The sequence below is a fragment of the Oryza brachyantha genome, chromosome 6, assembly GCF_000231095.2.
Source record: "Oryza brachyantha chromosome 6, ObraRS2, whole genome shotgun sequence".
Taxonomy (NCBI): domain Eukaryota; kingdom Viridiplantae; phylum Streptophyta; class Magnoliopsida; order Poales; family Poaceae; genus Oryza; species Oryza brachyantha.
The window spans coordinates 21,317,789-21,332,888 of NC_023168.2; the positions used below are offsets into that span (position 1 = coordinate 21,317,789).

At 46.8% G+C, this 15,100-nt stretch overlaps 3 protein-coding genes across 3 annotated transcripts; 1 reads left to right on the forward strand and 2 right to left on the reverse strand.

Moving 5' to 3' along the window:
- Positions 1-1,556: 1,556 nt before the first annotated feature.
- On the reverse strand, positions 1,557-5,921 carry LOC102718281 (MADS-box transcription factor 16). Its single transcript, XM_006656419.3, has 7 exons — positions 5,565-5,921; positions 5,417-5,483; positions 5,225-5,286; positions 4,975-5,074; positions 4,451-4,492; positions 2,232-2,276; positions 1,557-2,145 (listed from the first exon to the last, which is right to left on the reverse strand). The coding sequence occupies exons 1-7, from the start codon at positions 5,750-5,752 to the stop codon at positions 1,972-1,974; spliced, it is 678 nt and encodes a 225-aa protein (XP_006656482.1). The 5' UTR covers positions 5,753-5,921; the 3' UTR covers positions 1,557-1,971.
- A 2,231-nt stretch (positions 5,922-8,152) lies between these two features.
- Positions 8,153-12,795, forward strand: LOC102716051 (probable methyltransferase PMT25). The gene is made up of 5 exons (XM_015838795.2): positions 8,153-8,175; positions 9,016-10,666; positions 10,762-11,741; positions 11,830-12,024; positions 12,106-12,795. The coding sequence occupies exons 1-5, from the start codon at positions 8,153-8,155 to the stop codon at positions 12,320-12,322; spliced, it is 3,066 nt and encodes a 1,021-aa protein (XP_015694281.2). The 3' UTR covers positions 12,323-12,795.
- Positions 12,796-12,869: 74 nt separating this feature from the next.
- LOC102718562 (tRNA-dihydrouridine(16/17) synthase [NAD(P)(+)]-like) lies at positions 12,870-14,884 on the reverse strand. The gene is made up of 3 exons (XM_006656420.3): positions 14,468-14,884; positions 14,056-14,162; positions 12,870-13,881 (listed from the first exon to the last, which is right to left on the reverse strand). Exons 1-3 carry the CDS (start codon positions 14,882-14,884, stop codon positions 13,140-13,142), a joined length of 1,266 nt encoding a protein of 421 aa, XP_006656483.3. The 3' UTR covers positions 12,870-13,139.
- Between the last annotated feature and the right edge of the window lie 216 nt (positions 14,885-15,100).

The following is a 15,100-nucleotide window of genomic DNA, read 5'->3' on the forward strand; positions in this document are numbered from 1 at the left end:
CAATCATCTCATGATATATATATATATATATATATATATATATATATATATATATATATATATATATATATATATATATCGAATAGATGGATGGTATGGATCAAGGTGTCCATGTCCCCAGCGACCGGTTTATAATATTATTACGGTTGCTTCTGATGATCATATGTTGACTAATATTGTCTAGTAATTAGTAAAGATAGCATCCGACCAACTTCAATGGTTGCCAATTCGTAACGACAAGCTTAGGTTGATGCATAGGCAGGGCTAGGCTTCTGTGCAATGCAAGAGATGAGCAAGCAACTTTGTCCCCCAGACATGTGGGGCCTACCACCCATACATAAATGTCACTCACATTGACCTCGATCACCTATATATTATATATGGATGCAAAAAGAAACTGAACATTTTTATTTATATTATATGTTCAACAATCTCATTTGCTAACCATGCCTGCAACTGCTAAAACTCAAGATATTAAACATCCATATATATGTATGTACATAAACTGAAGTAGTTAATTATTGCCAATTTGACAGAAAGAAAACTATTAAATTGGAGAGCCCCATACATGAAGAAGATTAGTGCTGAGAAGATAGATCAATTGATCAACACTTTTAATTTGCAGGTGTTTATTTTTTTAATCATGTTGGCCGGCCCAAGTACCTTTGACGAGGCCCTTTTAGCAGAAAGTCCGGTGCAGAGCCCAGAGCCCAGTCCTAGTCTCAGTCTGTGCCACCTTTAATAAATCTTTAATTAATTAATTACCTTGTGATGACGATGACCATGATGATTATGATTCCTTAATGCGACCCATGATTAGAAATGCCATATGGTTACCACATGTCCTTCAAAAGCAGGCGGCCAAAAGAGCAGCTGTTCATTTGTCTCTTCTAGTACTTTAATTTACAATTTCTTAATTTCCATGTTGAAAGCATTGAAAATTAATAGTCCGTACCTTAATTTAGTCGAGGATAACATAGTTAACTGGAAATTATATCCTTATCAGTAGTTTTAAAAAAAACCTGGGACTCCTGAAACTTTTTAAAGAAGGTACACTTAAAAATGTAATATTTCGTGTAAAATCAGGGTGATTTTATATGGCTTTACAAGGTACTGAAACTGAAAAATGCAGTAGCTAGTGATAAATGGGCCGGAATTAAGCCCAACGGATGCCCACATGGTTTCACAGCAGAATGGGCCGACGTGCAGCGCAGGAGGCGGAGTGGGCCACCTGGGTGCTCGACAAATCAGCCCACGAAGCTAGCTTTCTTGGGCCGAGATGGGCCTTTACCATGAGGAATCGTTCGAGCCCATCACGGGTTAGTGGGCCGTGATGGTTGGGCTGTCAGGACTAAAAACAGCCCACGACGATGCTCTCCTCTCTCGCCGGCGGCGGCGAGCTTGCTGGTTGGCGACGGAGATGATCAAACGACAAATAATTACTAATCAAAATATGAATCAAACAGAAGTACTAGCAGCAGCATCCAGTAGCACATTAATGTAATTGATCAGTAAAAATAATTAGTTAATTAATCCATCAAGGTATAATCACTAGCGAGTCAAAGCTAATAATTTAACACAGGTAGGAGGACACACACGTACGTAAATTACCCATGAAAAGGTTGCAAACGCATACATGATGCTACATCATTAATTAGCTAGTACAAAATGTTGTGAGAGATCAGACAAGATAACACACGGATTAACCGCTGGGATATAATCGCACAAACAAGCGGTTTTGGTAGATAAAACGGAGTTGGATCCGATATGGGGATCGATGATCGATGATAATGCATGCGCAAACACGTACGTAAATACGCGAGCATTGTAATTTATTCGCCGACGTAAGTGTACTGTCTAGAGATAATATGGAGCTACTTAGTTTGATACGGTGTCGATCCGGCCGGCGAGCTCAGCCGGCGGCGAGCTGGGCAGGCGGCGGCGGCGGCGGCGATGATATATTACATATCATCAACCAAGGCGCAGGTCGTGGGAGCCGCCGTAGGCCATGCCGTGAAGGTTAGGCTGGCTGGGCACCACGCGGAAGGCGTACATGTCCGCCGCTGCGCCGGCGCCGGCGCCGCCGTCCCACCCACCGGCGCCGGTGTTGTCCACGAACCCGAACGCCGGATCCTCGCGCAGACCCTGCATTAATTCAACAACATCCAGGTGCTATGATCAAATTAACCTGCCTTGGAGAAATGATGCATTTGCATTGCTTGATTAGTTACCAGCTCCTGCTGCAGATTCTTGTACGCCTCGTAGGAGTGCTTCACCTGCATATATATATATATGCATGCACACACAGGATCAATATATGCAGAGACCGATATATCGATTAGACTGCACAGGAGTATATATATATCATGCATGCATGCAAAGTGACAGAAAGTGTCACTGCCATATACATCTTCGGGCAGCATGCTAGTAGTCAACAAAGTATCTTCAAGAAAATTTCTATGATCATCCAATTCCAATCACATAAAATTTAAGCAGGAGGTTATCCTCTCGCAAGTCGCAGTGACAAATTAAGATATACAGCATGCTAACTGCTAAGTATATGCCCATCAAGCTAGCTCCGATCCATATCAAAGTGCACTTTCTCATTCAGACTATATACACTACTTCTGCAGTATGTCATATACTAGCCATCAGCTCTCTCGCACATAACAAGAGATCAAATTAAGGAGTATCTTTACTTCAAAAAAAATTGAGTATATATCTAGTACAGCGAAAAAAATACTTTCTGATTGTATTATGCTTATGCCAACACTACTGGTTTTCAGCTCAGACAAACTCAGTGAGATATGAATAGGGATGGTTTAACTAGCACCACCATCTTTGTATTTATACTTATAATTATGCTTATAAACAAAAAATTAAAATTTTAACCTTAAATTTGATGCTGATTTTACAGAAGTTTATTTTTCAGTCTTGGCTTATAGATCGCTATAAATACATATATAAAAATTTTATGCACAAATTATTTTTCTTTGGCAAATACGTCGTTTGGCATTTTCAATAAAAATACTAAACAATCACCCACTTGTTCCCTTCCATACAATGGATTACTTCTTCGACTCTATATGTTCCATTAATTCGGAGCAGCTACATAACTGCTAGTAAAAAAAAATGCAAAGTGATGAACAAAGACTACTGTATAGTACCATATAAAAGTGGATTCAATGTAAAAGCCAAAAGCCGATCTCTTTTGCTCAATTGTTTGAGCTAATTAGTACAGTAGCACACAGCACCGCTAAAATAAAGATTCAGTCAAGCCAGTCGGCTGTAATGGTTCGGTTTCCAAACTGGCGCAAATCATAAAGCCTCAACGCTGGCCGGCCCTCATCTACACCAGCGGTATCATGCCGCGATGCAATCTCTCATAAAAATCCGTGTTTCGACATGCTACTCCCAAATAGCCGGGGGACCAAAATAAGCATGCATGCTTCACTTCATCATCGATCTCTAGGCACAGCTACTGCTACATGGTATAGCTACCGATCCTGTCTTAATTAGTTGCTTTGCTAAACATAAGATACATATATGCAGATACATGCCCAATTCATACTAGTGTTTGTGTGTGTCGTCCTTTGATGTTTCTAGTTTCTAGCTTGCAGAGAAGACATAGAAACTGCATTGCAGATCGCATTACATAGCGTGCGTTCATCCTGTGGTGAATAGGCATGCACATGACAATGCACACTCCAATTAACATCGATGAACATCTATGTACACTGCTGGCTGTGTAGGTTGAACTAGATCGATGCGTAGATCAGATATATAGCCGATCTCAAATATGTTGGGATGTATATATATACGTGGTGAAGGATTGAGCTACTACTGATAGATCGATAGTATGGAAATGCACAGACACGCATGGTAATGCACACTGTACATTAGCATGCATGTTTCGGTTGGGGCGTCATGGTGGCTGTCAGATCTTTTATTTTGGTTTGATCGATTCAAGGGCTAGCTAAGCTAGCTAGCTTCGACTGTTCAAGTACAGAGACTGGGTGATGCATGGCTATGTATATGGCTAAATTAGCACGAAATGAGGCAAGTTACAAGTTAAATGGGTTAATATTGCAAACAGGTTTACTTCAGGGAAATATCAATGAGATATTCTACATCAGGAGATATCTCTGAACAATTAATCAATACATAGATACATGGTGAATTTTTAAAGACCAAATTACGCAATGATACGCACTGGTTGCCACAAAATTAAGGCAAACAAAAAAGGAATTTTGAAAAATATATATAGGGCTTGTGTACTATGCAGATATCTATTTATTATTATACCATTATATATATGCGCTAGACACACAACCATATATATTGACGTATACTTGGATTTAACATAAAATTGGAGGCACAAATATATATGTAGTCACAAAATTGCTGTGCAGAAACAAATACTTGGAACATGGATATATGGTTTTCTGACCTTCTTCTTGTAGGTTTCAGTCTGTGTGGTGATCACATGATACTGCAAAAATTAAAACCGAGATGATCAGGATGAAATTATATATAGAAAGATGTTTATTAATTCTAGAAAATCGAAAACGATCTAGAAGCAAAATAAAAAAATATAAGATAATTAAAACAGAAAACTTAACTACAAATATTATACTCCAATACACAGTACTCCACTAGATGGTGTGATATTCCATGCATAAATTAAGAAAACTGCATAAAAAATTAAAAAATCATCTTTTTAAAACAAAGACTTAAGCCCTGCTTATATATATGCAAATTACTAGCTTGTCTAACAGATCCCTCAAATTAATTTCGGCACAAGAAGGGCTGAAGAAAACACACAGATCTAGCAAAAGAACATGAAATATGTGCGGATCTGAAGGGTAGATCTCAGCGCACAGAACACGAGGATCTGTCACCCCTCGTTTACTAGGAATTGAACCGCGTATGATGAGCAAATTAGGGTTTTCGAGTGAGTTCGTGCGTGCGTGCCTTCCTGTGGCGAACCTCCTTGAGTGCGGCGTCGACATTTTGCTCAAGACCGCGCAGCTCCTCGAACTCCAGACTGTCCAGATCTTCGCCCATCCTTTGCCTGCACATTTGTGGTATATATTCAGATCCAGCAATCGTTAATATCTCAAAAAGTTTGTAAATTTGGGTGTCCTGTTCAAGCTAAAATCTCCAGTAGGTAGAGCCCCGGTAGCTAGAGGGATTAAAGCGAAGAAATTTGCAGTGCACTGGCCTGATCTCGGTGCGTAGGTTGCGGTTGATGTCCTTGAGATGGCTCAGCGTGCGCTGCATATTCTGATCGACGAACAGCCAAACCAAAAAAGATTAACGACCAGATCGAGAAAAAGTACCAAACGGAGGAAATCAAAGAAAATAAAAGGATATGTATATAGATAATCGATCAAAGTGAGTAGCTTCAATTCACCTCATACTGCTCGACCCAGAGGCTGGTTCCGGTGGCCTGCTGGTAGCGGTCAAAGATCCCCTTGATGCTGCAACCGAATGACAAGTTAAGTTACAGCAGAAGTAAAAAGAAGCAAGCAGGAAGAGGAGATGGTGAGCACTATACTGACTCGGTGGAAGGGCTGCAGAACTCGTGGTACTTGCCGGTGGAGGAGAACATGATGATGGCGACCTGGGCGTCGCAGAGCACGGTGAGCTCCCTCGCCTTCTTCATGATCCCGGTGCGGCGCTTGGAGTAGGTCACCTGGCGGTTCGTCGCGTTCTCGATCCGCTTGATCTCGATCTTGCCGCGCCCCATGGCCTGCCCTCTCGCCCTTCCTTCCTCGACCAGAGACCACCTTGAGCCTTCGCCTGGCTCGATCGATCTGGCCTCAGCACCAGCCAGCTAGCTAAGGCAAGAGGAAGGAGGAGGAGGAGGAAGGAGAGGAGTGGTCTGGTTTGGTTTATTTGGAGTACTTGTGGAGAGGAGGAGGAGGACGACGCCATGGATGGAAACGGGATACCCAAACCCCAACTCGTGAAAGCGTACGTGCGTGGGGCGCCGCGCCTGCGGACCCACCCCTACCCTATTATCTTCCTATCCTATTGTAGAATATTTTGTTCTCTCCATTAATAAATAAACAAACATATTTCATAATTTATGGATAAATATATGCAGCTAAATTAAAAATCTTGTAATATATAACGGACGAAGTATTAGTTAGGAGTGGATTCAGTCTCTAAATCAAAAAACCATATAACAAAAGTTCTCAAATCTAGTAAGAATTTTTTTATTTGATAGTATTGGAGCATTAGGATTATGACTCCCTCTTATCTTTTTCACATCTATTTATATTTATAAGCTAAAAATAAAACTTTTAACTTTACATCTGGAGTTGATTTTAGGTTTTTTTTATCATAATTTAGTTTTAACCTTAGCTTCTTGAGCGCTAATCACTAAGAACACATATACAAAAGTTTTACTCATAAATTATTTTTCGGTTGTAAATATATCGTTTGACTTTTTCTCCGAATGTTAAAAGATCACCCCAATAGATAATAATGGATCTAAATATATGTAGTATATAACACATTTCTTTGATACATCGATCAATCCAAATATTGTTAAAACGTTTGTACAAAATGGAATGGATTGCATTGCATGGCGTGCTGGCCTAGCCGCCCAACCCCAACGGTTAGCACCATTTCGGCTTTGGATTCATCATTGCCCCCGTCCGTTCCCTTTTGTAGCTTTGGTTTCTTCCATCTCTTCCCGTTTCATTTCTCAAGTGTTTCCTCTCCTTTTCTTTTCGATCTCTTTTTCCATAGCTTCAAGATGCTCAGCAAGGCATGCACGCTCAGAAAGAAGGGTGATCCAGAAACTTAACTAATATCACTGCTACTTTTCTTTTGGCATGCATATTTGCACATGTGATCTGGTGCAAGAGATGCATTCAGGTGAACCAATGGACACTCCCTAATGCCAACTCCATTAGCTATACGATCAATCGACCTACTAAAGTACTAATTAAGACTATTAATCTCTACTACATTTGGCATCAAGGCCATCGATCGATGTTCCAAGCCATCGAATAACAAAAACTAAACGATAGGCATCGCTTTAATTTTATCCCTGAACCGGGAGACAACAGGGTGCAGCAACGAAACTCTCATTGTCCAGCAACCAAAAATACTCTTGAAGCCTGTGCAAGCTAGCTAGCTACTACCAGTGACTAGTCATGTCACCCCAGCAAATCACCAAGAATATATATCACGCGGCGACCTCACCATGGATGGAGATGCAACCTCTCGCAGGTTTCAGAAATGGCTAGCCTGCCTTGCATTGCTGTAACAGTTTACTGCTGCAGGACTGACGTGATGGGCGCCTGTGATGCTATTGCTACGGAGGAATGGGCTCATCATCTTATCAGTTCTTCGATCCATGGATGGATGCAACGACGACGACGACGGCACGGTCAATCATGCGCCCGTGTACACAAGTGGAAAACGCGAGCTGCAACTTTCTAGTCCAGGCACCACTTAATGCACGCACACTATCAATTCCAGCACTTTGTATGTGACTTGTCATTGCACAAACTACAGGGTGACAAGAGAGACATGTTCCTGTTTCCCTCTCCTTTTCTCTTCTCTTTATTTTCTTCTGCTACCATCAATGGTACCCCCTTTTTTTTTCATTTTGGTTTACACTCCAATGCTCAATGGACATCCATGTGTTGCCATTGACTAAGATATGTATATGTGACCCTGCAGAGAATTACATATATGTTTTGTCAACGCTACTTCCAAGCACAAAGGTTCTAACGGGTTTCTATAGATAGTTTGCATTGCTTGCTTCATGCCAAGTCATAGTTTTTAGGGATTACCTACATGTAATTTGTCAGAAACTAGTCTCCAAATCTTGCAAATTTTACATCCACGATCTCATAGACATATGTGTTGTAAAAGCTGTATTATACATATGCAGTAAACTGAGCAATTTATGCATAACATTAATTATACCAAGCTATAATCTTAAAGAAGTAATTAACCAGTGTCATGTGCAAGGTTATACAAGCTACACCTGAAGAGGCAATCCACAGTACACGACTTTATAAAAGCAGCAGGAGCAGAAGGCAAGCAACAGTATACCTTAATTTACACTAGGCAGGAGGCACTATATGCACAACCACCTACCGTGCAATGCTTTCACCCTGCTGGAATGCATTTCCACGTACATTTCAGGTATGATGCTGATGTTCCTTTCCAACGGTTGCACAAAGATAGGGACGTTACAGTAATCCTTCAGTTACACTGAATATATGCTGACCTTTGTGTTAGTTGTAGCTTTGTGATGGTATATATTCTGGCTTTGAGATATGCTTCCCCACACTTTCAAAGATGGCTTGGCATGCATGAAGGTATATGTTGAGATGTCATGTTCATATATTTTTGATCATTTGTATATATGTATTTTTGTATCAACATTAAAATTGTTGAAACTAGTTCCATCACCATCTTGCCATCTGATGTACATACAAATTAAGGACAAATTGAGCTCCAAGGCCCATGAACCTAGCTAGTAATAAGTTCAAGGCCCAAGGAGCCTCTAGCTCAGAATCGTTCCACCTAACTACTCCCTCTTCCATATTTCCTGCTGTTGAAGCGTTTTATGGGTTGGATAAAAATTTCTGCCGTCGCTAGAGAGACTAGTGAACGTTCTAAGGTCCTATATTTGTTTTTACTAAGAATAAGAATTATTGTAGTCTAGATAATTTAGTCATATTACTATAAACTAAAGTAAAGTACGTAATGAATGATAAGGGATAATTACATTAAAATACAGCCTAAGGATAGTGGATATTTAACCAACCAATAGTGTAAAGAGGACGGACATCCTTGGATAAGCTTATTAGATTACAATAATATGGGTCTAGACTATAATAAGTTGTTACGATAGTCTAATCATTTGTTTCGTATTATTTCTATAATATAGATTATAGTAATCCTAGGTGCTCTCAATGAATTTACCACTATAGTTAATATTGATTAGACTATCTCACTATAGTTAAAGACGAGATGAAGAGGAAGAGGATGCCAGCATGCCACCACTCGCCCACGACCACCGGTGGCGGGCCCCACATGTCATCCCCACATCCGGCCGCGGCCCCGGCTTGCGGGGATCACCACACGCTCCCGGGAGCTCTGCGCTTGGCGCGCCACGTACGCGCATGCATGGAAGCGCGCCAACACACAAAAGAAAAAAACTAAACCCGCGCGCGTTTTACGTGCTCAGATAAACACGTACCAGCTGCACGCGTGCATTCGATCCATGGCGGGGGCTGGCCGGAGCTTGCGCGGCGCCGGGAAGCGCGGCGCCGCGTCGTCCTCCTCCTCCTCGTCGTCTTCCTCGGCGTCGGCGTCCGCGTGCGTCTACTACGCCACCACGGGCGTGCTCGTCACGCTCTGCGTCGCCGGCGCCTACTTCCTCACCTCGGCCTCGTCGGCGTCGCTGGCGGGGTCGGACGGCGACGGCCCCGTCACGACGGCCTACCGGCACACCACGCGCTCGTCGTTCACGTACGAGGTCACCAGGGAGAAGACGGCCGCGCCGGCGCCGCCACGCGAGGTTGAGCGGCTTGACGAACCGAGGGGGCAGGGGGGAGCTGCTGCTGAGGAGGAGGAAGAGCGCGGCGCTGACGCTGACGCCGCCGCCGCCTTGGATGACGACCCGCGCGGCAAGCCCGATCTCGATGACCATGGCGCCGACGAAGAGGAGACCAAGGGCGCCGCGGCGGCCATGGACGCCCAGCGCGCCGAGGAAGATGACAACGTGTCGTCCGGCGACGCCATTGCCGGGGAGGATGAGGCGGCAAAGGACACATCGGCGTCGACGTCCGCGCTCGCCGGAGAGGAGGAGAAAGAGGAAGAAGCCATGCGAGAAGAGAGCCAAGAACACGAGCACGAGCCTCATCTGCAGATGCCGCAAGGGGAGGAGTCTCGCGTTGCCACCGTTGAGGAGAAGAGCTTGGACGGCGGAATCGAGGAGGAGAGCATCGCCGGGCAGCGGCAGAGCGAGGAGGAGCAGATCGACCACGGCGACGGCGCCGGGAGCTTGCGCCGGGAAGCTCAGGAAGAAGTGCACGTCGGCGAAGGATACGAGATGGCTGATCACCTGCCGGAGTCGGAGCTGCACAACGAAGGCGAGGAAATGCTCGAGCAGCAGCAGCAGCAACCGGAGGAGGAGCGTGCCAGCGAAGCAGAGGCGAACACATCGGAGTCCGACGCCGGCGGCGAGGGCGACACGGAGGACAAGCCAACCATGTCAGACTCGGAGCACAAGGAGGAAGTGATCGACTCACTCCCCGGCGAAGAAGACCGCGCCGAGGTGTCGGCCACCGGCGGCGATGTCGACCAGAGCGCGTGGGCGACGCAGGCCGATCACTCCCACCAAGAGAAAGACCGTCTCGAGGAGGCGGCCGGCACCGACGACAACAGCGCCGACGCCGGCGGCGGTGGCGGCGAGGAGCCGGAGTGGCGGCTGTGCAACGTGAAGGCCGGCCCGGACTACATCCCGTGCCTGGAAAACGAGAAGGCCATCAAGAAGCTGCGGCCGGAGAACTACCGGCGGTACGAGCACCGCGAGCGGCACTGCCCCGACGAGGGCCCGACGTGCCTCGTCCCCCTCCCCGCCGGCTATCGCCGCCCCATCGAGTGGCCCAAGTGCCGGGACAGGGTACGTAGCGTAGGCAACCTGCTCGATCGATCGTCGTCCATGGATTGCTTGCTGATGCTTGACAGCTTCCTCCGTGGCCTTGACAATGGCGGCAGATTTGGTACAACAATGTGCCGCACACGAAGCTGGTGGAGGTGAAGGGGCACCAGAACTGGGTGAAGGTGAGCGGGCAGTACCTGACCTTCCCCGGCGGTGGGACGCAGTTCATCCATGGCGCGCTGCACTACATCGACTTCCTCCAGCAGTCGGCGCGGGGGATCGCGTGGGGGAAGCGGACGCGGGTGGTGCTCGACGTCGGCTGCGGCGTGGCCAGCTTCGGCGGCTACCTGTTCGACCGCGACGTGCTGGCCATGTCCTTCGCGCCCAAGGACGAGCACGAGGCGCAGGTGCAGATGGCGCTGGAGCGCGGCATCCCGGCCATCTCCGCCGTCATGGGCTCCAAGCGCCTCCCCTTCCCCAGCAAGGTGTTCGACCTCGTCCACTGCGCGCGCTGCCGCGTCCCCTGGCACGCCGACGGCGGCGCCCTCCTGCTCGAGCTCAACCGCGTCCTCCGCCCCGGCGGCTTCTTCGTCTGGTCGGCGACGCCGGTGTACCAGAAGCTCACCGAGGACGTTCAGATCTGGAAGGCCATGACGGCGCTCACCAAGTCCATGTGCTGGGAGCTCGTCACCATCAAGAAGGACCGGCTCAATGGCATCGGCGCCGCCTTCTACCGCAAGCCCACGTCGAACGAGTGCTACGAGGCGCGGCGGCGGCAGCAGCCTCCGATGTGCAGCGACGACGACGAGGCCAACGCGGCGTGGTACATCCGCATCAACGCGTGCATGCACCGCGTCCCGACCGGCCCGTCAGAGCGCGGCACGACATGGCCGGCGGAGTGGCCGCGCCGGGCGAGCACGCCGCCGTACTGGCTCAACTCGTCGCAGGCCGGCGCGTACGGCAAGCCGGCGCCGGAGGACTTCGCCGTGGACTCCGAGCACTGGCGGCGCGTCGTCGACAAGTCTTACCTCAACGGCCTCGGCATCGACTGGTCGAGGGTGAGGAACGTCATGGACATGAGAGCCACCTACGGAGGGTAAGCAACAACAAGAAGAAAGAAGAAGCATTGCCATTGCTACTTACTTGCAAGGAACAAGATGCTGACGGAGTGGTGGTGACCTCAGGTTCGCGGCGGCCATGAAGGAGCAGAAGATCTGGGTGATGAACGTCGTCAATGTTGACGCGGCGGACACGCTGCCGATCATCTTCGAGCGCGGGCTGATCGGCATCTACCATGACTGGTGCGAGTCCTTCAGCACGTACCCGAGGACCTACGACCTCCTCCACGCCGACCACCTCTTCTCCAAGATCAAGGAGAGGTCCGCGATTGCTGCTCAGTAAAATTCGCATCTTTCCTATGGCTGCTTGAAACAATGTCATTCTTGGTACTTTTTCTGCAGGTGCGCCGTGCTGCCGGTGGTGGCGGAGGTGGACAGGATCGTGAGGCCGGGAGGGAGCATCATCGTGCGCGACGAGTCCGGCGCCGTCGGCAAGGTGGAGAAGTTGCTGAGGTCGCTTCACTGGGACGTCCGGCTCACCTTCTCCAACAACGATCAAGGTGTGCTGTACGCCGAGAAGACGGATTGGCGGCCGGAGATGCTCGCCGACCCGTCGTAATAATCTTCTTCCGGCGGCGTGGCCATTTCCGGCTGGCAAAAGCAGCAATCCCCAACACAAGTTTAGATAGAGATGCTCTCTTCTTCTTTGGTTTCTTTCTTTGGTTGGTAGTAATTGACATAGTTCTGCAGTAGTTATCCTACAACAAATAATGCAGCCATCAGTAAAAGCAATGGTAGCATATGGATTTCGTCAGTGCTAGTAGTACCTGAGCAGTGGACTAACACAGGAAGTACAGAATTGAGATGACCTTGCAAGTTGCAGCAGCCGTAGTAGTTCTGCTGATAGTTTCGTCAGTTGTCACAGAATCAAGATCTTAATTTGTACTATATCTCAAACAATTCCACATTAGAATTTATACTCCTACATGACATGATCAATAGACCTGGTGTAGCAATGCTATGCTTGTTATAGTAGCCAATTAGCCATAGACAAAGGAAAGTTTCAAGAAAACAAAAAACGAGACCACAGAACAAATTTGGAGCAGCTAAACACATTTTGATATCAAATCCACCATATACGAAACAGTAACAATAATGCAAGCAAATATACATCAGGTGTTACAGGCAATAAGGTGATCATAGTAGTTTCTCAAAACATGCCAATTGAGCAACAGGCAAAATTGCTTACTCAGAACTCTTCTTCCATACACCAAACTTCTTTTTTTTAGAAGGAAGGGTTGTTCCCCACTACAACAACAATGTTTTGACGTATACTAATGTAAGTTGAAACCAAATGCTTTGGAGCACAAGCTTTGGTTAATAAATTGGTAAGCTATTGGTTGAATGGTTGAATGATCAAAATTGGAAGGTGATGATCAGGCGTTGCTTGCTGCTAGCCCGTTGGATGTGGTCTGTAGAGCATCCTTGTTTCTGTAAAGTGGTATTCCTCCACCAAGATCCTTCAGCCTCTTTACCATATCATGTAACCACTCGAAAGTGAGCTTGGACTGCTTATTAAGTTCCTCCCTAACTTCTGGATGCACCTTAAACCAGTCCCCCAGCATCTTGTGGACATGGGATCGAACCATTCTCCATGGAACAGGGTACTGCTCACACAGTTTCAAATACTCAATGACTAAATCAGCCTGGTCTAAGCCACTAACTTCATCTTCATCACCATCTTCTTTCCACTCCTTTGTCCGGAAACCAGCAAACAATGCTGGATTTTCTAGAAGAGTTTCAGCTGAAAGCACACCATCAGCACCGGTGTGTTCCAGGCAATCCTTCACATCATCCAAATGGCGAATGTTTCCATTTGCTAGTACAGGTATCCTAAGTGCATCTTTGACAGCTTTAATGGCATCCCAGTCAGCTCGAAATTTCTTCCCATCCTTTTCATCTCTAGTCCGTCCATGCACAGCTACCAGAGAAGCACCAGCTTCTTCAAGCATCTTTGCATAGGCTAGTGTATCCTCCAGTCGTGGGAATATACGGATTTTACAGGAGACTGGAACATAGAGGTTTGCTGATAGATTCTGTACAAGAGATTTTACAAGAGGAAGGTTGTCCATAAGAAACGCCCCATAGTTCCCCCTTCTAGCAATGCGCTGTGGGCATCTGCATGGGTTCAGAGGTGAGATCACCATTTAGAAGAGCATCCAGTGCAAAAACATAGTTTCAAGTAACGCTCAATTATGGGCATGGGATGGACATATCGATTAGCAGTAAACACTAAATATATGCAGCAGCAGAGGAAAAATTCAGCATACAGATTAGTGAATATAACATTACCCAAAATTGATATCAACATAGTCACAGTATGGTTCCACAATTTTTGCTGCTTGTAACAAAATGTCGGGATCATTTGCACAAAATTGAACGAAAAGTGGGCGGTCCTCCTGTACAAAATATAATCATTGTCGCCAAAGAAATTATCAGTAGATTACAGAGGTGATATATAGCACAATAGAGCTAATTGTTTTGTATAAGGATAGTAAAGTACAGGGATTCTCTAAGCATCATCAAAATTAGCCTCCAAAAATCTACTACCAGTCTACCACATGCAAACATCCATATATTTTATCTAGACCATAATTATTACTCCACTGAAGAATTAATTAATTGCCTTAACCACACTGAGCGCTCTATTTGAATAAAAAAATCGTAAGAACTGACGAGTTTGATGCACTTGAGCTTCAGTTACCTTGCATGTGGTGAACTCCATGGACCTGTGCTTCTCGTTCTCGGAGAAGATGCGGGAGTGGAGCATGGGCGTGTACGCCGCGGTAGCCCCGTAGCGGCGGCACAGCATGCGGAAGGGGAGCTCCGAGTTGTCCACCATGGGCGCCACCACCAACTTCGGGGACCCCAGCCGCCTCCAGTGCGCCCACGCGCGCTCCACCCTCTCCTCCGCGGACACCGGCGGCGGAGGGACGGGCGAGGGCGAGGGCGGGGCGGCCTCCTCCGCGGCTGCGCCGCCCGAGCAGAGGTCCTCGTCGGGGTCGGAGGCGGTGGCGAGGTGGGCGGCGGCCGGCGGCATGGCGAGGAAGCTAGGGTTTAGGGTGAGGAGGAGGAGGCGGCAACGGCGGCGCGGGTTCGGGAGGAAGGGAGCGAATCGCATGCTAGTATTGCGTAGGCTCTGGTCTGGAGTGTGGGGCCCACTTGTCAGTTGGAGAGTGAGTGAGTGAGAAGGTGGACTCCACTGATCTGGGCTCCTTTCGGCCCAGGAAGATTCATCCAGCCCACGAAGAGATTTCGGCCTTGTGTATCAACAGACTGAACTGAACTTGTCATTTCAAAATTTCGACAAGTTTTCAGTTTTGAGTCATTTCAAAAA